Here is a 24,984-nt window from a genome sequence, read left to right on the forward strand (position 1 = left end):
ACAGACCCCAACACACAGAACATGTCTCTCAAAATCTCCACCACACAACATGTCTCTCAAAATCATTTTAATGGAAAACAATTTGATTGCAGAAATAATTTCCTCAGGAAAAACAAAAATACATATATAATACAATTTTGACATTGTTTTCCTATGAATACACTCTTTTTTCCCATAGCTAAGCTGACATTATAAATCTGGTCATGTGTTGGGTTCACAAATTAGATTCCTTTAACATCATTCACCAATTTCACATTCCGCGAAACAAACAGCACATTGTTCTATCTGTAAATTTAAAAAAAAAAGTGTCATTTTCAGATTCATTTTTGTGTGTTTGTTCACAAAAAGGGTCATAGGATAAGTTAATTAAAATATTTCAAAGGAATATGTTGATTTAATGAGCCCACAAGCCAGAAGAACAAAAAGCATAGATTGCTACAAATGGATGTGTTGACATACTGTGGGTGTGGACATATAAAATATTAGTCTCCCTCTTTCACTGCAGCCTTTGGTGCAAACTCCTGTGGGACGTATTAATCTGCCGATAGCTAATTGCAGATTTGACATCACACCATTATTGTGCTTAGGATGGGATAGGCTGAAGGGTTTACTCTGATGACAGAGTTGAGTAGACTTAAAGGAGATATGGGAATCTGTACTATTTAACACAAAACTGTAGACAAACACTGTAGATGCCTGCGACCTGAGTCTATACTGGATGAAATACTCATTTTGAATATGGAAAATACATGGTGAATATCACTGATGTGTATCATACCAGTCCACACATCTCAAGTCAATTCTATCAAACGTCTGGAACTTGGCTGTTCCCATGGATTAATACAATAAATGCCCATGCTCTTTCTTTGAAAATGCCACCATTTCATGAGTTACGATACTTACAATTAATTTACCTTTTAAATCAACAAAATCGTTTTGATGAATACAAGCAATAGAGACAAATAACTCTTAATTTACAAAGTAAAAAAAATAACCTTGATACAATCACATTTCGAGGCTCCAGTCAAGGTACAACGCAGCACACAACTAAAATCTTCATAAAGTGTCTGGTTTAGAGAGGCTATGCAGAGGAATAGGATAGAGCTATCTGATATGAAACCGAAGGTGCAGGAGGGGACAAAGTTTGTTGTTACTGTAAAAAAGTATTAAAGTACCTTTTTTGCATAGACCTCATACAATAAATGCTGAGGCAGATGACTTGATGTCCATGTTAATTAATAATAATAATAATAATAACTAATGAATAATTAATAAATAATAATTAATAACCTCTTATTAAAACCGTTCCGTCTCTGCTGTCTATGAACAGCCAACTTTCACATAGATAAAAGATTGTTTTTAGCCTAATGACACCAAAGCTGTACCTATAAGACACCGTTGAGATATGGACGGAGAACAAGCTGTGCCTTTTCTTGTCTCGGTCTAAGCCAGTTGGCTCTACTGAGTCTCTGAATTAGAGGCTAGAGGTCTGGCAACAGGAAGAGGACCTGTTCTGAATCTCTCCACGTCCATCCTCTCTCTGCCTTCCCTTGGTGGCACCTGGCCTGGCCTGGCCTGGCCCTGCCCGGGGGCTCATAGGCGGGTGTCCTGGAAATCGTCCTCGGCCTCCTCCTCCAGGGTGAGGCCCACGGTGCTGATCTTGGGCTGGGGGACCCGCATGCTGGAGTTGCGTCTGGGGAACAGCTTGAGGCGCTCGTGCGGGCTCATGGCCTGCTTAAGGTGGCTCGTCTCGTTCAGCAGCTTCTGGATAGAGTCGAACGTCTTCCCTGTGCTCTGGTCCAGCAACTACAAAGACAGTTAGAGAGACTAATGAGCCAGTCTCATACTATCACAGCAAAGTCTTTTAGTTTGTATAACCTTATTTTCAGTCTCATACTAAACTATATACTATATATATAGTATACTATACTTTTAGTATGTATAACCTTATTTTAAGTGAGACTCTCAATAAATACTTTTAAATTGCAATTCGTAGTCTTTAACCCCGCCCTGACTTCCAGTCATTTTGTGAATGTAATTTCATTACCCAACCTACATAATTAGAGTAGAGCATGAAGACTGAACGACCCAGAAGGACGTACACAACACAAAAGAAGCGATTGTATTCTCACTTTTTGTTGGGGGCCTCATAAAACATCACTGTCCGTTACTAAATGACTGTTTCTACATTTGACACCTGCGTTTTTACATCATTCGTACGTTCATGGACAATAATCGAAAACATAGTGTCTGATATTGCTCTGTTGTGTGTAAGCACTGGGCCTTTTCATGTTTGTCTCTGATGCACAGTCATAGTTGGTTGATATCCTCAAAACAAACACGTGGTGGAGGCTCCCACAAGACACGTGATCCACCCAATCCACCCGCCAATCAAACTAATAAATGAATCAGGAGGACGCTGGATCAAACAGGATATTCATAAAAGTCCATTGTCTCAAGCAGACAGTACCAGGATAAGACCGTGAAGAAAGGCCAGGTCTGTTGTGGAGGAACAGCTCCCGAAAGGTCAGTGGAACTTGGGACTCTCACATGTTTGTGTGTGTGTCACTCAGTCATACGGGCAACAACGGAGTGTGGGCGGCACTCACCAGGAAGGACTGGCACTCCAGCAGCGTTTCCATCCTGTGCTCCGACATCAGGAGGGTGCAGGTGGAGAAGGAGTCCCTCAGCGTGCTCTTCAGAGCCTTTATAGTGCTGAGGAACACACAGACAGACAGACAGACACACAGACAGACACACAGACAGACAGACAGACAGACAGACAGACAGACACACAGACAGACAGACAGACAGACAGAAACTTGTCTTAAACCAGACCCAAGAAAACCAACACTCCTCAATATCTTCAATCTCAATGGCAATTTCAAATTAAGAGGCACATGCCCCGTGTCTATATTCTCCAAAGTACACGAATCTTTGCTGATTATAGACTGCCCTGCTTTCAGCCCACATAGTCATTCTGATTAGCAGGAGGCTAACCAGCCAAAGCTGACCCACACCCGGTTCAGCCCAGTGACTGTGTGTCAATCTCTCCCCATTCCCCCCCCCCTCACTCACATGGGATCCAGATGGGCACTGGGCTCGTCCAGCAGCAGGATGCGGGCCCTCCTGAGTATGGAGCGGGCCAGGCACATCAGCTGCTTGTGGCCGTTGCTCAGGACCTGACCCCCATACTCCAGCTGGAACTCCAGCTTGTCGGGGAACTGCTCAATGACCGACTTCAGGCCCACCTGCACAGAAAGCACAACCACAGCACTGTCAGGATAAAAACCAGAATCAAATCAAACTGTACTGATCCTAGGGTTAGTCCTCATCACCGGTACAACTTGCAATATATCAACTCCTGAAGACAATCTCAGCCTTTTGTTCTGTGTAATAGATACTGGTGATATTTTTGTGGCTTTGGCAGAGCTTAACGGGTTCCTGAGGAACCAGGAAAGAGCCTGCTTATAGAGGCTGACTGGCTTCCATTGTACAGGTGCCACCTCCCTCCACACAAAGAATCTATTTTTTCAGCAAGCACACACTCCAGCCTATACTGTACTCCCTCCAGTGCTACTGTTGGATGCGTTTGTGAGTAACACACCTCCTCAGTGACCTTCCACAGCTCCTCATCACTGTGCCGGTTATACGGGTCCAGGTTCATGCGGAAACTTCCGGTGAAGATAAAGACTTTCTGTGAGGAGGTGTGAAACACAGATTATCAAAATGTGAAATCATATCAGAAGAATACAGTTAGAACACTTCATTTTTCTTTCTGTAGACATTTTCACTTTCACATATTCATTTTCAAACAAGGGCACACAATGGCCATTTCTACATATTAGAATAATGTGAACATGTGTTGTTTGTTGTGGATCTCTACCTGTGGGATGACTCCAAAAGCTCTCCTCCAGGCCTTCAGGGACATGTTGTTCCAGGAAACATCATCAATGAGGACCTCACCGTCAGTGTCGGCCAGACGCAGAAGTCCATTGAAGAGGGTGCTCTTCCCTGACCCTGTCCTTCCCAACAGACCCATCTGAAAGGGAATTCATACGCAAGCACGTGCGCACACAGACACAGACACACACAAACGCACACGCGCACACACACACATACAAACACATTTTTAAAAACCACAGTTCTCATCCATATAACATTTATGCACAACACTTTGCAAGTATCCTCTGACCCCATTCATCACTGCCAAATCCGTTTCCTTTAGTCCTTGTCTGCCAAGTCAAGCAAACCCCTCCTTCATAATAAACCTCTGGCCCACTAACTACATTTTGTTGAGTAGGCACAAATTACGAGACTATATTACAAAAACAATGTCACATAGTAATTTAGAACAGTTTTGCATATCAGCACTTTATGTATGAAAAAGGGATACTTTATCAAGTGGTTTTTTTTCTTGTTTTTTTCTGTTATTATTGTTGTTTTTGCTAATAGTACACAGGAAATCTGAAAATTCGAAGTGGTTTAGTGGAATTATATGTGTAAAAATTAGCTATAAGTTAAATAAAACAAGCTGCTCTAAAACAAAGATGGCACCAAATGCCATTCCAAATGGAAATTCTCTGCTACACTTCAGCTTTGGTTTTGTTAGCTCCACCATCAGCAAACCTCTGTGTTACTGACAGGGTGCGGAAGGTAGAGTGAGTACATAGCAGGAGAAAGGGCTTTCTTCTCTCCCTGTCGGCCTCGACGGCCTGTGCTCAGTGGTGCTTGATCCATTAGCCTGGAGCGCTAATAGGGCTAATGGTCTTATGAGTGAGCGCACTCGCGGTTAGAAGTGCAGCGCTATAGTCCCGCATGGGGTTCATTACAGCACGGGGGAAATCGTGCTAGCTCCTTAATGACAGGCCCCCGGAGGAAAGCGAAAGCATCTCTCGGTGCGTCACACCGACCGCACACGCCGAGTAGCTGCTCAGAGTAGCCACTTAATGATCTATTCATTCGTTTCACGGCACTAGATAAGAACACTGCACGCTATTTATAACAGAACCTACTGGATATATCTAAACAAAACAAAGCCCATGATTAAGGATGATCACAGATAAAACATTTGTCTGATCTTTCTTCAACGCCCACTATAACAATTTCAGACCATTTCTAAGATGTACAAATGTATATGTACATATGTACATAAATATATATATATATATATATATATATCATAGTTGTATATATACACTATATATATATATATATATATTTAAAGGCAACAGTAAAGTGGGTATTAGCAGAGCAGGACTTTTGGTGGATGCAGGATGTACTTTCATTCATTTGTGTGGAGGTGTGCATCTCCTGACGTACCCGTTGACCACCATCCACAGTGAAGGAGAGGTCTTTGATGATGGTCTGGCCTGCCTCTGTGTACTTCACGGAGAGCTTCTGCACGTCCAGCTGGCCGCGGTTGGGCCATGCAGTGTAAGCCCAGGCGTCTACGTTCTCGATGACCAGGCCAGAGCCTTTGTCCTTGCCGCCTTTGCTAGACCCTAAACCATCCGACTTGGGCTCCTCCGATGGCAGGTCGATGAACTTGAAGACTCGGTCCACAGAGCGCATCTGGAGTGTGTGTGTGTGTGTGTGTGTGTGTGTGTGTGTGTGTGCAAAGGGGGAGCCAGGGATTGGGGGAAAAAAGAGGTTATGAGGTCATTAGTTGCAGTCAGCCTCAAAGATTTGTTTGCTCTAACAAATGATGCCTGACTTCGGGGTCAGATTGAAGAGGTGAATGAGCTCCTGTTTGTGTGTGTGTGTGCGTGTGTGTGTTTGTGTGTGTGTGTTTGTGTGTGCACCTGAGTGTGCGTGGCACATTTGTAAGTGCTTACGTGAGTTAGGTTGAAAGAGAGTTTACTCACAGTACACAGACACTATGGAGATTTAGGACTCAGTAAAAATATTGGCGCCTAATTACTCTCTCCACTTCCCAAGTTTCTCCCTGTATGTTTCAAAGGTGAGTGAGTTAGCCTTGGTTTTCTTTCTTTTATAGAGCTATGCTCTTGTATGTCCTGAGCCCTGATAAGCTCTATCAGACACAGGGCAGCAACAAAATAGTGTGAGTGTGTGTGTGTGTGTGTGTGTGTGTGTGTGTGTGTGTGTGTGTGTGTGTGTGTGTGCGTGTGTGTGTATGAACCTTTTTGCGGGTGTAATGTTTTGTGTGCCTGTGCACTGTACATACCATTCCATCCACAGCAATGCTGGTGACCACACACCACTGGAAAGTGCTATTGATAAGCATGGCCATGACCACAATGATACCAACGTCACCCACGTAAGGGTCCTCTGCCAAATCACACACACACAAAAACACACACACACACACACACACACACACAAGAAGATAACATAGTTAGTGGCGTGACATCTGGTTGTCCAGTACAACAAAACCATTTCAAGAAGCAAGGAGGAAACCAGCTGCATTTTTTTACATTTCTGTTAGTTAGACTCCACACACAGAGGAACACCGCCCAACAAGATCCTTACTTGTGGTCCCAACTGCAATCCAGGCAGCCAGGGTGAAGAACAGGGTGAAGATCACGTCAGCCCGGAACAGGAACCACCGCAGGGTGGAGAGGTAGAGGAACCATGTGGCTGTGTGGGTGTTGAGGGCCTTCTGGAACTGGCCTTCAAAGTAGGCCTGCCGTCCAAAGGCCCGGATCGTCCACAGACCCTTCATGGATATGATGAGGTGAGAGAAGATAGGACTCCGAGCTGTGAGGAGAGATACATGAAAACATAAGAGAGGGAGAGAGAGAGAGAGAGAGAAAGAGAGAGAGAGAGAGAGAAAGAGAGAGAGAGAGAAAGAGAGAAAGAGAAAGAGAGAGAGAGAGAGAGAGAGAAAGAGAAAAAAAGAGCAAACATCTGGTAAATACAATTATTTCTCTTCAAGGTCAATTTCAAGACCAATGTAATTTCTTGATTCCTAGTTAACCTTTCAATTACATTTGGAAGGGTTCGATGAGAAGGAACAACCTTAAATCATCTATTTGGAGAATGCCAACAATATCACACAACCATAACTTGTGCTTGGTCTCAACAGATCCCAAGGAAAACAAGCCACATAAATAAAGGGGGGGGGACTACTGAAAGGAGAAGTGTTCAAGACTACCATGTAGGGTATTCACAATTTGAAAAACCTAAATGAATGCAGTAACTAGATGGAACAGATCTGCCCAAACAAAGAGTTGAGGGTTGACGGCTCAGTGTCTACTTCTTTTGGCCTTCCCCCCATGTAGTTATTCTTTTTTTCATTATTATTGTTCAGCAGCCACAGGTTCATGCTGCAAGGGGGCAAGGAAGAGGATGAAAGGGACGAGGAAGGAAGAGATAAAGCTGGTGCCCTTTCACTCTGCGGTAGCTCATAAAGAGGCTCTGGAGTGGTCTGTTTTTTTGGGCCATGGTATGGATTGACCTGACTGCGAATCGCCATGCTGCAATTCCTCGCATTCCATCGCAGCGTAGGGGAGAAGTCACCGTCTGACCCCCCCCCCCCCCCCCCCCGACACAACCCCCAAGAGCCAGCCTTCGTTCCTCCAAAACACAGAGGGGGCATTGCTAATGTATGTGCTGTACATCTCCGGCCCCTGTCCCCTCCACCTCCCACCACCACCGACCCACCCACCCTGCTGAACCCCAGCCCTGTACCCTTCAACCCTTCGCCTCACGCTAGCGCAATGGGCCACTGAGAGACTGATGCCAGGATGGCGGGCATGGAAATCCCCAGCCGGCCAGCCACACTCTCTCTCTCTCTCTCTCTCTCACACTCTCTTGTGCGCGACCTCTCTGTCTCTCTTTCTCTCTCTCTCGCTCTCTCTCGTGTGCGACCTCTCTCTCTCTCGTGCGCGCCCTCTCTCTCTCTCTTTCTTTCTCTCTCTCTCTCGTGTGCGACCTCTCTCTCTCTCTCGTGCGTGCCCTCTCTCTGTTTCCAGTGCGTAGCCCAGCTCTCTCTCTGTTTGCTCAGCGGCGGAAAGCGCTCGTTGCTTTTGCACCACAGGGCCCACGGCACGCTGACAGACTCTGGACAGGGTCGGAGGGGAGAGTGGAAGGCGGCGTGACAGCACTTCCCCCTGCCCCTGGGCTGGACCCTGACTGCTCCGACAGCTTCGGCCCCTGGGCTGGGCCCTGACTGCTCCGACAGCTTCGGCCCCCGCGGGGAGCACCGGAGCCAGACAGACAGACAGACAGACAGACAGACAGACAGACAGACAGACAGACCAGCTGTAAGTGAGACTTGAGAAAGTGAAAGGGAGGGCCTGAGGAAAGGAAAGAGACTGAGAAAGAGGAAGAGAGAGAGATAGATAGAGAGGGGGAGTGAGAGAGAGGGCAGGAGCTATGGAGGTCTTCCCTCTGCCCCTACGCCCAGGCCACTTCCTCAGTGATCAACAACCCCCCTTCTCTGCCTGACTCATCCATCCTCTCCTCCACCCTGTTTCTGCCACGCGGAGAACATTTGACCATCAACATCTCTATGTCCCATTTCTCTCTCTCTCTCTCTCTCTCTCTTTCTCTGTGTGTGTGTTCCCCTGTCCCTGGCACTGTGCCGCACACACTCGAGTAAAAGAGTAAAGGGAGACAAAGTGGAAGAGGAAAAGTGGATGCAGGGGAGAGAAAGAGACAGACAGAGTGTAAGAGATACACCAATGTTTAACTGGCTAGACCATCTTCAGTTGCTCTCTATATGGCCCCTTTCCAATGTCACACAGCAAGCACGCACAGGGCTCCACACGCACACATACATATACACATAAACACACACACACACAGACAGACACACATGCACACGCAAACACTTTCATATGCTCATAAATAAATGCTAATGAATGGCAGGATACCATTTTGCTAGTTGTCCAATTTAACTTTAGCTGCCTTCAGATGCTTCAGTGCCCTTAAAGCACATTATTTCAGCCCAACATTGTTGGCATATTTTGCCCCTGTTCCCATATAAAAGCCATGGCCCCAGAATGACGCCTCTACCGACTCACCCTCTGTCTCCAGCTGTTTCAACTGCTGGCCTGTCCGCAGGAAGTACTTTCTCATGAGCATGAAGATGATGGCCAATGGCGTCGCTGCAAGGTAAATGTAGGGCCGCAGGATGGTCACCACCAACAGGCAACCAACCACAATCAGGAGGAGCTGGAGAGAAGCCAAGAACATCAAACCCGTTAACGGATTCTTGGCATCTTCCCATCTCAGCATAGCATTTCATGATCTTCAAAATATATGACAAAACAAGGGGGAAATAGCAGCACAGGAAAGGCTTTACAGAGCTGGAATGCAGTGCTACTCCGTCTGTACGACGCCTCATGGTGCACCTCATTAGCTTTCAAAGTGATACCATATTTCTTGACAACCATTAGGAGATAAAAAAAGAAAGTGATTTGCAGAGGTAAACATCACCTCACTCTACCTGAATGAGGTCGAACATCAAGAGGGGGAGCATGTCGTCAATGGTGGCCATGTCTTTGGTGAAGCGGTTCATGATGCGACCTATGAGAAACAGCGGGGGGGGGGGGGGGGGGGGGGGGGGAGCACACAGTCAGGGCATACGTTTGCATGTTTGTATGTAACTCACTGCACCAGCCTGGTGACCTGGAGAAGGAGGAGGTTAAAGCTACGAAAAACCAAAAGAGCAGAATAAAACTTGCTTTGACTTAAATAGCTGTTTGTCTAGGAGTAACTTAATGAGACTGAGGTAAGCTTGTATTTCTTATTTGATCCTTTGCAAGGGTAGGGAAGTGAATTGACCTCAGGTTAAATGATTGCAAAGTGTGTTATGCACAGAGACCTGTCTTCATGGTGTTGAGTACGGCCATGGGTGCACGCAGCACGGCGGCCAGCATCTTCTCGTGGAGCCTCTGCGAGATGGTGATCATGGTGCGGACCAGCGGCAGCCCGCGGAGGAAGCCCAGCGCCAGCACGCTCTCGGAGGTGGCCACGTAGATGTACATGATGTAGTAGATGCTGGTCGGCGTGACGATGACCGGGAAGAACTGCTCCGGCTGTGTCATGTTGGGGTAGTGGGTTGCGTTGTAGTTGAACCAGTGATGCTCCTCCCTCCAGACCTTACTGACAAAAAAAGGCCAGAGTAAGACAACGATTAGTGGGGTCATGGAGCTTGTCTGTCTTACGGAGCCAGGTATACGTATATTAAATTAAATTATATATCACAACGTATGTCCGGAGACAACCATGCAGGACTTTCCAAAAACATGAGCGGGGATGATATCAGGGGCGGAGATCCCATTTCGTTGTAGGGGGGGACAATACACGGTAAAATTTCAGAGAGCAATTCCTGGGGGGGGGGACACAGGAAAATTGCAGATGACCCCGCCCCCTCCCCCCGCGACGAAGTTTTGCCATCTTTTTCACATGCAGATGACCCCGCCCCCTCCCCCCGCAACAAAGTTTTGCCATCTTTTTCTCACATGCAGGGATGTAATAACTTGTTTTTAAAATACACAGAGGAACACGAAAATCCGATTTTAGAATCCCTGCCGGACGCATTTTTTTAGGTCTCGAAAAGAGGACATGTCCGGGTAGAATTGTATTTACAATGACTGTTGGGGGGGACAACTTTCCGCCTATGGATGATATGCCTGTTGACACTCCAAAACACTCCAAACCAATCCATTGGCTCATGAACATAGAGCTCAAAGTACCAGTGCAGATTCAAACAAAGAACATCAAAGTAGTGGTGCTCTCAACTGTGCGCAGGCATTAGAAGGAAAGCCAACCTTTTTACTGTCCACAAACAAGTTGCCTCCAGACTCCAGACAGTTCACGTCACAAAGTGGTGAAATCTGTGTTTATCGGATTGTTTTGATGGATTGCTGCTGCTCTGCCTAAACAAGTGGAAGGACTCAAAAGACCACAGAACTTTCCGTTGCCTCTATCTTCTCCATCTCACACGACAGCAATAAATCAAATCTACTTCTAGCTCAAGACTGTGTGTCAGCTGACAAAATAGGAGAATCCAATTGTGGCCCTTGGTGACATAACATGTCCCTCAGGTTTTGTACAATTACTCAATTGTAAAACAGGACATGGGATTGGTACTTACTCTGTGATCAATTTAATGCCAATGACAGAGAGGGCAACCTGGAGAAACAGAGAAAAGTTCATGACTGGGGCACTCAAGGATGTTCTACTGACAAAAGTTAGACAGTGATCAGAAACACACAATAGAGGAAATATGTAGATACCTCAGCTGCAAAGACTATGAAAATGAAGATGAGTACATAGATGAGATTCTTGTTGGTGGACACATAGCGGACATATGTGTTCCACTTGGTTGTTTCAAAGACGTCTTCAATTTGCTGATCTGCAAAGCAAGCCTGCAACGACAAACAAATGTTGAAATTCATGCTATTGAGTAACAAAAAAAAACTAAGAAGATCGTAGGGGAGAATGACCAAAAGTTTCACCTCAATGTGCTCGCCGTCCATGTCCCCGCTGAAGTCAAAGTCATTGGCGTCGTTGAAGTCTTCAGAGAGACGCCGGGCGTAGATGTCCACCTCTGAGGTCAGGTCGCTCTGGGGCAGGATCGACATCTTCCGGCGAAACGAGGAGCGGTTGGGGTCCCGGCGGCCTGCTCCCCCGGCGTTGGTGATGAAGTCCAGCACCGACTGCCGCCGCTGGCCGGCCATGTGCACGCTGTGGTTGTGGTACACGTCCCCTCCCGAGAACGACTCGTCCACCAGCTCGTCTTCGGGCATGAGCGACAGCTTCCTGTCTGGCGCCGGCCGCCGCACCAGCACCTCCTCGTCACCCGCCATCGAGCTGGACGAGGGGATGAAGGAGAGCTTGCGCGCGGCCGCCGCCAGCGGGTTGAGCAGCACGGAGGATCGGCGCTCCTCGCGGTGCTGCTCCATGTAGGCGGGCAGGTGAGGCGGCTGGGGCGGGCGGAACGAGGGCCGCTCGGAGCGGTAGCCGGCCGACTCGTCCACGGAGACGCGGCGCAGCGTGTCGGACAGGATGGAGGTGCGGCGCTCGGCCTTGATGTTGTCGTAGCCCTCCAGGCCCAGGATCAGCGAGCTGAAGTCGGGCCGCTGGGCCTGCAGCTCGGAGAAGGTGCCATAGAAAAAGCAGTCGCCGTTGTGAAGCAGCAGGATCTTGTCGGCGCGCTTCAGGTGCTCCAGCTTGCTGGTGACTAGCACCCGGGTCTTTGAGGCCATGAGCTTGAGCATACATCTGGAGAGAGAAAGGAAACACATCATCAACTGTCACTGGAGTTCAAAGAGGTTACATGTCTTAATTGTCCTTAATGCGTAAAAGTACCCTTTTGGATTATATGTAATGACAATTTTTTTACTCCATTCATTTTTGCTTATTTATGCAGTAAAATGAACACAGCTGATATATAATCTCAATGTGTTAAACATAAAAAGACCTGTAATAGTACTATCAAAATGACATCATTAAGACGCTTTAGCATTTTAGCTACAATCAATGAAGGCCCCCCCCCCCCTCCCCCACCCACATGAAACATATAGACCCTGCTAATCCCCTGAAAGATGTCCACAGACCTCTCAAAGATTTCCTTCTCTGTGGCAATATCCAGGTGGGTGAATGGGGCATCCAGCAGGTAGACATCGGCATCCTTATACACGGCTCTGTAAGGACACAGCACAGAATGGCAACAACTGCACATTAGCAAACAATACATCCAATCCAAGTCATTAAGATTAGGAAAAGCTTTTTTAAGTATAAAGTTTTTGTCCATATTCAGTGGTGAATTTTCACAACCAAAGTAAAGGTAGAAATCAGCATCCTTATACACTGCTCTGTAAGAACAGTAAGTACATTGCATGATTTATTGTTTACACAGTACGCCTGCACTGTCAAAGTGAGCCTGGGAAAATAAATAAAGAAATATATAAAAATAGCAATTCATCACAATCCAAGGCAAACATGGAGCGAAAGGCCAAGTCACTGATATGACTTATGAGTGATTAAGGGGGAGCTCTCAATGGCACACAGAGTGGTCACCCAGCTGAAGAAGGGAAGTAATCCTGCACTCATTAGTCATGTGGAAAGTGTGGACAGACATACTGTGAGTGGTTTATCAGGGGGGCCTGTGTCCATGCTTGGCTCGCCTGTCTTCTTTAGTCTATGGAACAGTGGGGGCACCGTCTGAACTAGAATAACCTTTGACCCCAGCAGGTGCTGGAGTCCGTCAGAGGCGCGGAGAGATGCTCAGGTGTGTGTGTGTGTGTTGGTGTGTGTGTGTGTGTTCATACCTGGCAAGAGCCACTCTGGCTTTCTGGCCTCCACTCAGGTTCAGACCTCCCTCTGTCAGGGCAGTCCCGTCATTTTCAGGCATCGCGGCCAAGTCCTGTAAAACCAACCATGGTGCCATTATCAGAGAAGCCCGCTACAACAACCGTAAGACTTTCAACTCTCCACAGCTGACACTCACAGAAGGAAGGAAACACGCAGAGGGAAGGAAGAACCCAAATAACTACATGACACTGACTGTCAGTGACTGTATATTTGCCAAATCATGCAATAAATACGGCTTTATACACAAAGGATCCTAATTTCATTGACAGGCAATTGGCAACGATGCACGATGGACTTTGCATGCTTCTCATTGCTTTGCTTGTCGCCTGTCAATGAAATTAGGCCCCAATAAATAGCAATAAAATGATAATAAAGATATTGATAGTAATAAACGTTAATAAACAGATACAAATTCAGGTCATTCAGGTTTATTCTTCCATTAAAATGCGACTCAAAAACCATGCTTATGGGAAACAAGAAGAGAGGGAAGATGCCACAACAGTACTGGCGAACGCGTGGGCATGATGGCTATGACAAGAGCAGGGCAACGTGTGAATGGGAGTGATGTGACTGCAGGCCAGCCTACCTGTCTGTGCCCCCGTGCCGCTTGTCCAGATGGCGAGGCATTCAGAGTGAACAGAGCGGATTGTTAACAAACAGGAGAGAGAGAGAGAGACACACAAGGGCACTGCACGTCTCACAAAAGCACACAAATAAACCTGCGGCTGGTGCAGGGAAAATGCCTCTGTTTACGGCTCCAGGGGACCTGCCAGTCAAGGCCGCACCAGCGACGGCCGCCAAACAAAAGGACAAGACTGCAGCCACAAAAGCCCTTTAAAAAACGAGAGCAGGCCTCAGCGGCCGTTTCCTCAGTTCTTTGTTGTGTGTTGATTTATTAAAGTCCTACAAATAAGTTCATGGGCATTTCTGTCTCTGTGTGTGAGAGTGTGTGAGAGTGCAGGCGACTATCATGGTCTTTGTTTTGCTTGAAAAACCAAAGCTACCCTCTGCCGATAAAATTAACATTATAGTGAAGGTGTTTGTTTTGATGTGCCTCCTTCAATTCAAGTGGCTTGCTCCAAGAGGCTTTGGAAAAACCCCATGAGGAATCAATGTTTTGTTGTTGAGTAGGTGTCAATACGGCACACTGCTGCCATTTGCTGTGAAAACACTGTGTGTTTATGGACAAACAGTTAGGCTAGGGGAGACCGGATTGAAAAAAAGAGGCTGCCTGCTGGCTACCTACAAGGGTGAAACAACAAAGCCTGTCACATTCCACCCGGGATGACATCGCCAGCGGGGGTGAGGGGGGGTGGTCTCCTGCTACTGGTGTGGCCCAAAGCAGGGAGTCTATGAGACGGACGACTGATCAGACATTTTTCCCCCCGAGCTGAGATGACTAAGCAGACACAAGTGAGTCTCCCCCAGGCCCGTCTCTCAGCACGCCCGCTCCGCGTGGGGATATCCGATTAGCCAATTAGGCATCAGGAGAGCTCGGGTAGGGGTGGATCGAGGCATTTAGGGGTTATCTGGCACAATTCAACGCCAAACAAAGACCCTCAGTTTAAGTGCCAAGCCAAATTCTGGGAGATTAGCACTATGGAGCCGGGGAGGTACAGCGAGAAAGAGAGGAGGTCAGGAACAGGAGACAGATAGAGAGAGAGAAAGAGAGAGAGAGAGAGAAAGAGAGAGAGACAGAGACAGAAAGAGAGAAGAGAGAGAGAGAGAGAGAGAAACAGATAGAGACGGAGAGTTCCAGAGTAGGGCAGACAGATAGCCCACAAAGATGGCAGGTACCTGCTCAAGCTGGCAGGCCTTGATGACGCTGTTGTAACGGTACTCATCATAGTTCAGTCCAAACAGGATGTTGTCTCGGATGGTGCCGGGCATGATCCAGGCGGTTTGAGGCGAGAAGGAGATTCGGCCACTATGGCGGATGGTCCCCTCAGATGGGACCAATTCCCCCAATACTGTCATCAGCAGAGAGCTCTACAATAATGTAAGGGCAGTGTTCCAATAAACCATATCAAACTCAACCAATGAATGGATGTGGTTAGTAGCATTCATGAGCTTATAGCAGCAGACAGTAATGTGTGATGGAGATGCTGTACCTTCCCAGAGCCTGTGGATCCAGCCAGAGCCAGCATCTCTCCCTTCTCCAGTCTCAGGGTGATCTTTCTCAGCACGGGCGTCACATAGAGGTTGGTGAAAAAGAGCCCGCCGTCCCCGTTCATGTGACCATTTTCCTTGTCTTTGTTCTCACGCCGAATCTTGTCAAACAATTCCCCAATACCCTACAAAAAGGGAACACAAACGGAAAGGCTCTTTCATCTGAAGAGATCGAATAAGATCCCAAGATACTAAGTGATGTCTTACTAGAGGATACTCAGCCCTGTGATTCAATGCATCACAGCTACTCACACAACCACAAGTGTCCACTTGGGCTCTCTACACAGCTATTCACACAATATTTTAACTTGCAATTATGAACCTCTTGGCAATATTAGACATCCATTTCAGATGCACAGTGCCCAATGATTTTCTTGGTATACACAGGATTTTCTTGGTATTAGTAGGATTTAGTATGCCCTGGTGAAGGGCTGTAGAGGCCCAATAGGCAGGACTGCATTTTTTTTTTTACTTGCAAGCACTTTATTTAAAATATATATTTTTAGTTATTTATCACATTGTTAACATCTAGCTAAATTGGAGCTAGAGGGAAGAGGCAAGAAATGAGTCTTAATTTCTTCTAATCTCCTCACAGTTGCTCTTTGTGTGTGTGTGTGTGTCTGTTTGTGTGTGAGAGTCTGTCCCTCTCACTCTCTATCTTTCTTTCTCTGTGCTGTATATACAGTGTGTGTGTGTGTGTGTGTGTGTGTGTGTGTGTGTGTGTGTGTGTGTGTGTGTGTGTGTGTGTGTGTGTACTAACTCAAGTGTGTTGAAGTATAGTGATATGAGGGCAGTCAGACCATTGAGAGAAGGGAAAAGGGAAGCTGTGGGGTGTGTCTATGGTTAACCATTGACTCCTTTAAGGCTTTACTGGTTTGTATTCCTTTAGTCCTCAGATACTCATTGCAATTCACATTCAAATGAGCTGAAACAGCCCTGACAACAAATCCCCCAGATCCCCCCAGAATCCTGAGCGCTACACTACACAGGCTGGAGGTGGGAACGAGTAAGGCATGCCAGATACGTGTGACAGAACAGAATTCTGATCCTCCAAATAGATAGTGCCAGCGAACACAAACAACATCAGACCGGTAAGAATGAGGCAAGTATGTCAAATATGTAAGGGTTGGATTAGAAAACTTGCCGGGTTTTTCCTTTATAATTTAACACTCACCCCTAGTAGCAATTTGTCACAAGTATATAAATTAGGCTATCTTTGTATTTATTTTCGGTGGGTGCATGAATGAAGTGTATGGGTGATTATTGTTTTTGCCGACACATACCTCATCCCATGAAGCAGTGACATTGTCAAGTCTCAGCCCAGTTGCATTCGGGTTATACTCCGGCATCTTGTACTCCTCCTTACTCAGAAAATCCTGGAGCACATATTTTGGCAAGGGAAGAAAGTAAAACAAAGCGTTTATTTCAGCAAAAGTAGCAGGTCGAGTCCGTATCAGTCTCCACCGCAGGGAAATCGCCATGCCACCAATCCCTCCTTCCCTCAATAGTACAGTACAAACAGTTGTGTAACAGGGCAGAGAATCGTCTGTTCTGGGCACTAGAAGGATACACTGGTGCACAAACAAATGAGAACACAGCACGTTCCCCGGCCGCAAGTGTTATTGGTGATAAGAAGAGGCTGAGGCCAGTATACTTATTGGCCTCTCTGACAGCACACTGGTAGGAGTTTCCCTCAGTTTGGCTATTAGTGTTAGCCTGAGAGTGAGCCATTCAACTGTCTCGCAAGCTCTGTGAAACCCAGACTGTGTGAAAGTTGGTGTGGCAGAGAGTGGGGGTAGACTTTCACTACTGACAGTGTAACCTTAGTGACCGTGAGTGAGGATATGTGATAATTGTACAATAGAGAAATGGGTTAGCCATTCATGAAATGAAATACTCAGCACAATTAGGAGGGCATAAAGGGGCCACATAGGAACATGTTATGAACCGGAGGAAAGACTACACTTACACTGTGAGAAGGTTCAATATAGTTTAGCAACAGTCTAGTACCCTGACTCAAACGGTTGATTACAGGCTGCAGAGGTGACTTAAAACTGGGGCCAAAAATGACCCTGTTTGACCCTCTTGCCCATGTCCAGGCACCCAAACATGTTCATACTATGAATAAACTCACCAAACGTAATACTCACTCACCCCCACACAATTACTATGGTAGGGTTTAAGAAAATGTAAGATTGTATGCACTATAGATTCTATTTTGTATACTCTGTTTCCCCCTGAATAAAACAAGTAATAAAACGCACCTCGATCTTCTTGAGCAGGGCGATGGTATCGTACCACATCTGGATGGAGGCGGGCAGCTGGCGGGTGATGGTGATGCGCAGGGCGATGCAGTAGGACAGGGTGGTGAAGATGCGTCGCAGGATGATGCCCCGGCTCAGGGCGTGGGGCACGATGGCCGCCACGATGATCCAGATGGCCGAGAAGAAGTACGCCGAGCTGTAGAAGTAGCGCAGCGAGCCGATCTTCTGCGTGAGCTTCACCTCTTTCCTGAGAACACAGAAAAACACAGAGCAGTTTAAAACAGGAGCTGATCCACGGCCAAAGGCAAATGTAAGAGCGGAATACATGAATGTTTTATGTAAGGCACTTTGAATTGGGTTTATGTATGAATAAGTCTACATAAATGGGCATGCATAGGATTGCCTTGCAAACAGTCCCAATTTTGAAATCAAAATGGGTGTGGGAAAACTAACTTGTAGATTGTCTAGGGTTTATACCAATTAACAAGACAAGATGTGACTGTGATAAACTGTTTAGTGTTGATGATCAGACACACAAAGCTTGCCCATGAGCTATGAGGTTGCAAGGTTGACTACTTCGAGTCTGTCCTGCTGTAGCTACCCAGCAGCGTAGTGCTCTGTGGTTCTTACTTTCTCATGTTATTAATAATGGTCTCCATAACCTCTTCCCATCCATAGGCCTTTACAGAGTGAATGTTCTCCACGATATCCGAAGTTAAGGCAAGCCTCTTACTCGTCAGCTTGGCCCTCTGTGTCCTGGTATCACATAAACAAATCAAAACATCGGAGTGAAACCATGAAAACATTATTCCTGCCAAATCCAATAGATCGTCTGTCTACATTCACAATGAATTGGGGGTTCTTATCGGGACCTGCTCACGAATAATTAGTAAGACGCCCCCTTTCAGCCGGGTTGACAGAGGAGATGTATTGCCATTCAGTGACCCTTCAGTAGTGCGTGATGCCTGTGTTGTTTACATTTCTCAGAGGCAGACTTGGTGTGACTGCCCACACAAGGCCGATGAGCAGATGGGAGCTACCTGTCCAGACCTATCTACAGAAGCCCAGAGGAATGCAGCTCCAAATGGAATGCTACTGAGAACAAGGCTGGGAGTGTAATATCAGTGCATATTATTATGATGATAGAATTTGAAGTTTTGGATGACGACTGCACAGATACACTCTGCTTGCAAGAAAAGCTGATCAGCAAAATATTATGGAAAATATCGGCCCTCTCGTGTGGTTTATCAAGTAACTAGTCCATGCTAATGAATATCGCATGAATATAGCAGTTCATGCATTAATTAATGGAAATCGTAAAACTTCAATTGGACAGTTAGGTGAAATGCCAGTTTCTAAATTCCCTGTTGGTGCTTCCTTGTGAGGGAGCCACCTGTGAGAACACCGTGTGAGACTGGAACTTACTTGTAAGGGCCCATCTTGTGTGAGAGACCAGCTTGGATAATGCCTAGCAGTGAGATGGCAGCCAGGGCACAGAAGCCATTGACGTCTATGAGTTCCCACACCAGACCAACACTAAGTATACACTGCAGCGGTGAGATCCACACAAAGTGGGCCATGCCCATACTCTGTGGGAGAAAAACAGAAGACAACGCTGTTAGGACAAACACACCAGCCAGAATATGAAGAACAAACAGATCACCTACCAATGTTAGCTGCCAAAACCTATCTAGAGAACTATATACTATCAAGCAACTTAAGGTTTTCAAGGAACATGCAAGGAAATATTAAATTAAATAATATTTTGAAAATAACATAATTTAATTATATTAAAAAAAAAGCTTCGAATGATCCAATACACTGTTCAATGAGGATCAAGAGTAATGCTCTGTGAGTGTCTTCAGGAATTGTAATCACTGCCTCTTACATGGCATACCAAACAAACAGACACAAGCTAATAGGATTATCTTTTCCCTGCCAGACCAAAACACTGCCATGTCTTTTCTAAAAAAGGTATTTATTATGATATCCACAACTCCGACAGACACGCAAACAAACGTGTAAATCCCGCCCACCCCTACAAACACACTCACACACACATACGCATACACACATATATGTTTATACACACACGTTGCCTGATTCATAAGTGGAATGGCAAATTCTTTCTCTCCACACAGGTCCCAAAAAGGCAGGAGGGACGACTGTGTGGCACTTCCCAGAGAACAGGGGGTTTACCCTCCACATGAAACACAGGTGATAATTGCCTCAGCACTTGCAAAGTGTATCAACATTCAACGCCTTGGCTCTACCCTCCTGAGGGAATCCAACGTTCAGCCATTCTTTCCTCGTGGGAAGCATGCAATGGAGGATATGCCTCCACCTCTAATAACCACAGTGCTGACTCACTGAGACTACAAGGTTAAATATTCTGCAAAATATTGCATAATTGTTCAAATTAAGGGTTACTTTGGAAGATGCAACATAAAGTTGAGTCATAGGCTACTATCAGGTAACAAAGTCCATAGACATACACATGGCAGTGCTGTACACCACTGTTTCACAGACTTGCCTGGTCAAACTTGCTGAGATGCGCTGACATCAGGCTGACCAGCTCCCCAGTACTGATCTGGTCCAGGACTCGGCTGGAGAGCTTCAGGGTCTGTAGGTCAAGGCCAAGGGCAAACACAGGGAGTCAAAGCCATGGCAGACAACACCATTCACAGCAGTACCATAGAACACAGTGTAAATGCACACAGCACCATTCACAGCAGTACCATAGAACACAGTGGGTAAATGCCTCAGCACACTCTGAAACAAACATACAAGAGCCTATGTAAAAGCTTATTGCAGAAGGAAGTATCATGATGGAACAGTTTGACTTACCTTCTTGTAGATGAGGGTGAACAGAGCGATTCTGATTTGCATGCCCAGGTGGTGCAGGCCAAAGACGGCCGGCTGGAGGAGCAGGAAGCGAGCGGTGAAGAGAAGGCTCAGGCCCAGGGCCAGGAAGTAGCCCTGCGACCGCTCAGCTGCATGGAAAGGGTCAAACTGGGCAATGATGCGCCCCAAGAGCTGAGGCTGAACAGTTTTCGAGGCTTCCTGCAAATACATAAACAGATGTGGAAAATAGCAATGAAAAATGGTTGAACTGTGTTAATCAAATGCCCTAAGATGTCTGGTAATAGAGTTAACATATATATCAGTGACAGCATTTTAATTTATCTGACGTCCATTGGACAGTCAGGAGCCCCTGCTGTTTGGCAATCACCCGACTAGGAGTTATGTAAAAGATGCTGTCAGACCCTTGCCTCAGCTGACGAAGTTACGAGATTGCCACCAACATGTCACATGCACATTCATAGCTATGGATCACGCGACCACATCAGACCAATGAGGGGTCACCACGTGTAAGGGCTGCCTGTGAGCGCTAACAACTGAATTGGACGATAGGGGCCTCCTTATGTTTTACACCCATCTTATTTCTGTTGCAGAGACAGAGAGAGAGAGTATGCCTGTGTGTGTGTGTGTGTGTGTGTGTGTGTGTGTGTGTGTGTGTGTGTGTGTGTGTGTGGTGTGTGAGAGAGAGAGAGAGAGAGAGAGAGAGAGAAATACAAAGTGAGTAACATACCCCCAAAAACAAGAGGACTCCACAAATCATGAAAGTCCAAAAGAAACTTCGAACTCGAACCAGTGCAAAGAGCAGCCTGGGATTCTTCTTTCCAGAATCAACCTCTTTTTTCCATTCTCTATGAGACGTGAGAAAACAAAACAAGGAAAAGAGGATTAGAAAATATCTCACGTAGTTCACTATATAAACGGTTGGGCCTCATTGTTTTGCGTCGTGTGGTATAACCAGGGAGATCGGTCAACATATTAAACAGCCCAGTGACCTCAGTGAGGTGACGAGGGAGTCTACGCTAATTGCGAAAGAAGTTCAACTACCCGGCAGACCAGTGACTTGGCAGATTAAAACAAACAGACCACCATCTATCACTCTCCAGGAGACCAGTGGTTTAAAAGGTTGTGCTTTGTGCCCATTAAAAGGGCATCCCAACTTAAATACACGCACACACACACACACACACACACACACACACACACACACACACACACACACACACACACACACACACACACACACACACACACACCACACACACACACTGGTGGCGCTGGAGCGTGTGTAAGACATGACATGACAGAGGGAAGAAAGACAGGGATGGCATTTAAGGGGGTTGTCCGAAACTCCTTACAAAGAAAAACCTTGCAAATTCACTGACTGAAAGGTGTGACATTTACTCCGTCTGAATAACAGGAACTAGGGCCCATCATAGATGGAGGCAGAGAGAGAGGCAGGGAGCGGGGGTTTAGTGTCATTCTGCTCACATTGAAATGCCAACCCCTGAGATTTGGGTCATTATTCCAAATATTCCAGATATCTAAAATAAAAGGACATTTAGATTTTTTCGGGGGATCTGTGGAAAATTTGTGTGGTCTGTTTCCATTGACAAATATGTTATGTACCTTGTATATAACATCAAACTAATTAATGTTTAACAATTTTTGTTTGAACTGTGAAATTAAGTTCCAACTTGGAAATTGGTTTATCAGCTTCTTTGAAACTTTTAAAGCTTCTCAAGAGTATTGTCTGTGACACACAAACACAAAACCAGCAGGTCAAACAGTTGCAGTTAGTAAGTGTGACTGTGTGCATCACAGCTCAACTTCCTTAGGATCATTGAATGGAAATACAAACCTCTCTAAGTGATCAGCGAGGACGTCGGCTTTGTCAAAAGATGGAGCTTGATACACATCTGAAGGACCTAATCTCTCCGTGAAACCCTTCCTCATAATAGGGTATGTCCACCTGAAAGAACAGTGTATGGAAATATCAAAAGAACTGAAATTCCCACACTAGTAATATCATTGTTCGGTCTTTGACAGTAGTATAGTTGTATAAGTTATGTGTAGGAACTTAAACCGCAACGTTGCATTTACAGCACTTTGTCATAACCAGGGCACAAACAAAATGTATTTTGAAAGGAGTGACACTAGCACAATGCGATTGACAGTGCCGCTGAAGTGTTAGAAATTGCCCCTTATATCAGTTAACTTGTACATATTGTCACACTTCCTGTACGGGCAGACCAAAAAAATCATGGCATTGTGTTGTTTATTATGGAATATCAGATGACTAATTCCCTACGAGGGACAGAGATATGAACGTGTCTTACGCTGTGTAACTGATACATAAAAACTGCATAATCCAAATGAATGACCGGTAGACATTTTACGCTCGTAACGACGATTTCAATAAAGAAAAACTTCTTTCCACGTTTGTAAAAATGACCTACATCGCACTATCATCGTACATATTATTCCTTAATCAAATTCCAACCGGCAAACCCCAACAAATGAAAGTCGCTCTTACCAGAAGAAATATTTGGAGAGCCAGTTGGCATCTTCCACAGGTGATTTCTGCATCCTTGAAATAATTCCTTTCAACCCCCTCCGCACATTAAAAAATACAGCCGCTTACATTTGGCGTCCCTTTAATTCTTCCCCCTTTTGAAGAGGATCCCTTGTTTTGTTCTCCACCTTGTGCTAAGTGCGCAGTGATGTCACTTGTGGAATTGCCTCAGCCCTCAGTTGTAGCCCTCAGTTGTAGCCACATGAAGGGCTGAGATATTGCAACATCCCACAAGCAGCACTGGCGCAGTGTCTTGTCTTTTGATTTTAGACTGAGGGTCAAGTGCAAGGTTGTGAAGCAACAAAATGGTGCTTAGTTTGAACGGTAGACCTATAGCCTAATTCAAATAGAGATAACCTCTTGAAAATAAGTTTCACATTTCCAAGAAACCATTCGGAGTCTTTGCACAGGTGGCTGTCAGGTGAAAGACTACATGAAGGGGATGTCTCTGTTTTTGAATATAATTCCATAAATATGTAAAGTATTATAAAGTATATAGTTGACATTTGACAAGCTAATATATGTTAGATTCCTAAGTGTTTCCCAGAGTATTTTGAAGAGGGTGTGCTATGGCACATAAAACATTTTAGCTTGTTACATTGCAGCAATTCATATCTGAATCAAGGCATAGAATCAGTATGGTTTTCTATGACCAAAGCTTTGACTTTCTAATAGCATCAGGTTACGCACAGCCTGATTGGGATTAGCAGGTGAAGACATTCCATAATAAATGCAGATAAAGAATGTGAATGTGAAACCCAGGACTCGGTTAATCAACAGAGAGAACAGACTAATCACACTGTGATCCTGCAGCAGCTTCACTTCATTGTATGAGAGAGAGCAGTTCCATACAACAGAGGAACACAATGTGCATCAGGCTCCCTTTTAAAAAGTAGAATCCCAAGGTCTACGGAGATTGCTAAACACATAGCACTGCCAGAGAGCTCTAATGCAATTTGGGTTGATATAATGAGGTGGGTGATCACATGAAGTCAATTGAGTGTCCTTGTTTAACAAGTCCCTTTCAGTTGCAACTGAAACACAGCAAGTCGTTTTGCATCCCACAGCATGAAGGGTCAGTCAGTCACATCATGTCAGACCATCAAAGCTGATAAATGTCTAGTTTCTATGGTTCAGGTGTGGAGAGAGTGATTAAAGTTGTCAATGTTTACTTTACTTGTATTTTTATTGGGTTGGGTTGATGAAGGACAAATGAGACAGTTTCAACTGAAAACTGAAGTATTTCAAAACTGCCACAGTTTTGGTCTAGAATAGACTAGTCTAATTTTACAGTGTTCACTGTAACTGTGTGGGCTTACAGAACAAGATATTATAAAGGATTCTGAAACACATCATGACACATAACAACCTGCAGGTGATACTGTAGAGAAAATTTACAAATAATATTAAAACAAATGAATGAATGGTATCACAGAAAGAGGATGAACTTTAGAAGAAGTAATATTTGCTTTGTCATTGATTCTTTTGTTTAAAGGGCATCCAGTGATCCTCTAATGCCGAGTTTGGAACAGCTTTGATGTTGTGCCCCATCAAGTACTGAACAGGAAGATGTACAACATACTTGCCATTTAATGAATTCTCAGATGAAAACGGCAAGGAAGACGACAATATTGTTAAAATAAAATATCTGCACATGCCAGGGAAAGACCTTCAAATTCTACAAGGTTATGAGGAAAACAGGCTCTGGTATGCATTGTATATTACTGTCTGCTACCCCTCAGGTAACGTCAACATTCCACTGCAGAGAAGATACTGTTCCTGGGATCAGATTATTTCACCAAAACATAAAAAAAACTACTTGCCACC

At 45.4% G+C, this 24,984-nt stretch overlaps 1 protein-coding gene across 1 annotated transcript; it reads right to left on the reverse strand.

Moving 5' to 3' along the window:
- Window positions 1–52: 52 nt before the first annotated feature.
- Window positions 53–23,566, reverse strand: cftr (CF transmembrane conductance regulator). The gene is made up of 27 exons (XM_012815624.3): window positions 23,119–23,566; window positions 22,444–22,554; window positions 21,316–21,433; window positions 20,571–20,786; window positions 20,257–20,346; window positions 19,149–19,312; window positions 18,354–18,479; window positions 17,724–17,970; window positions 16,743–16,835; window positions 15,402–15,584; window positions 15,088–15,279; window positions 13,248–13,342; window positions 12,534–12,620; window positions 11,433–12,198; window positions 11,211–11,342; window positions 11,069–11,106; window positions 9,794–10,074; window positions 9,416–9,495; window positions 8,991–9,141; window positions 6,493–6,720; window positions 6,188–6,291; window positions 5,323–5,574; window positions 3,887–4,042; window positions 3,608–3,697; window positions 3,079–3,251; window positions 2,610–2,715; window positions 53–1,806 (listed from the first exon to the last, which is right to left on the reverse strand). Exons 1-27 carry the CDS (start codon window positions 23,169–23,171, stop codon window positions 1,594–1,596), a joined length of 4,545 nt encoding a protein of 1,514 aa, XP_012671078.1. The 5' UTR covers window positions 23,172–23,566; the 3' UTR covers window positions 53–1,593.
- Window positions 23,567–24,984: the final 1,418 nt, after the last annotated feature.

Source organism: Clupea harengus, chromosome 3 (genome assembly GCF_900700415.2).
Source record: "Clupea harengus chromosome 3, Ch_v2.0.2, whole genome shotgun sequence".
Taxonomy (NCBI): Eukaryota; Metazoa; Chordata; class Actinopteri; order Clupeiformes; family Clupeidae; genus Clupea; species Clupea harengus.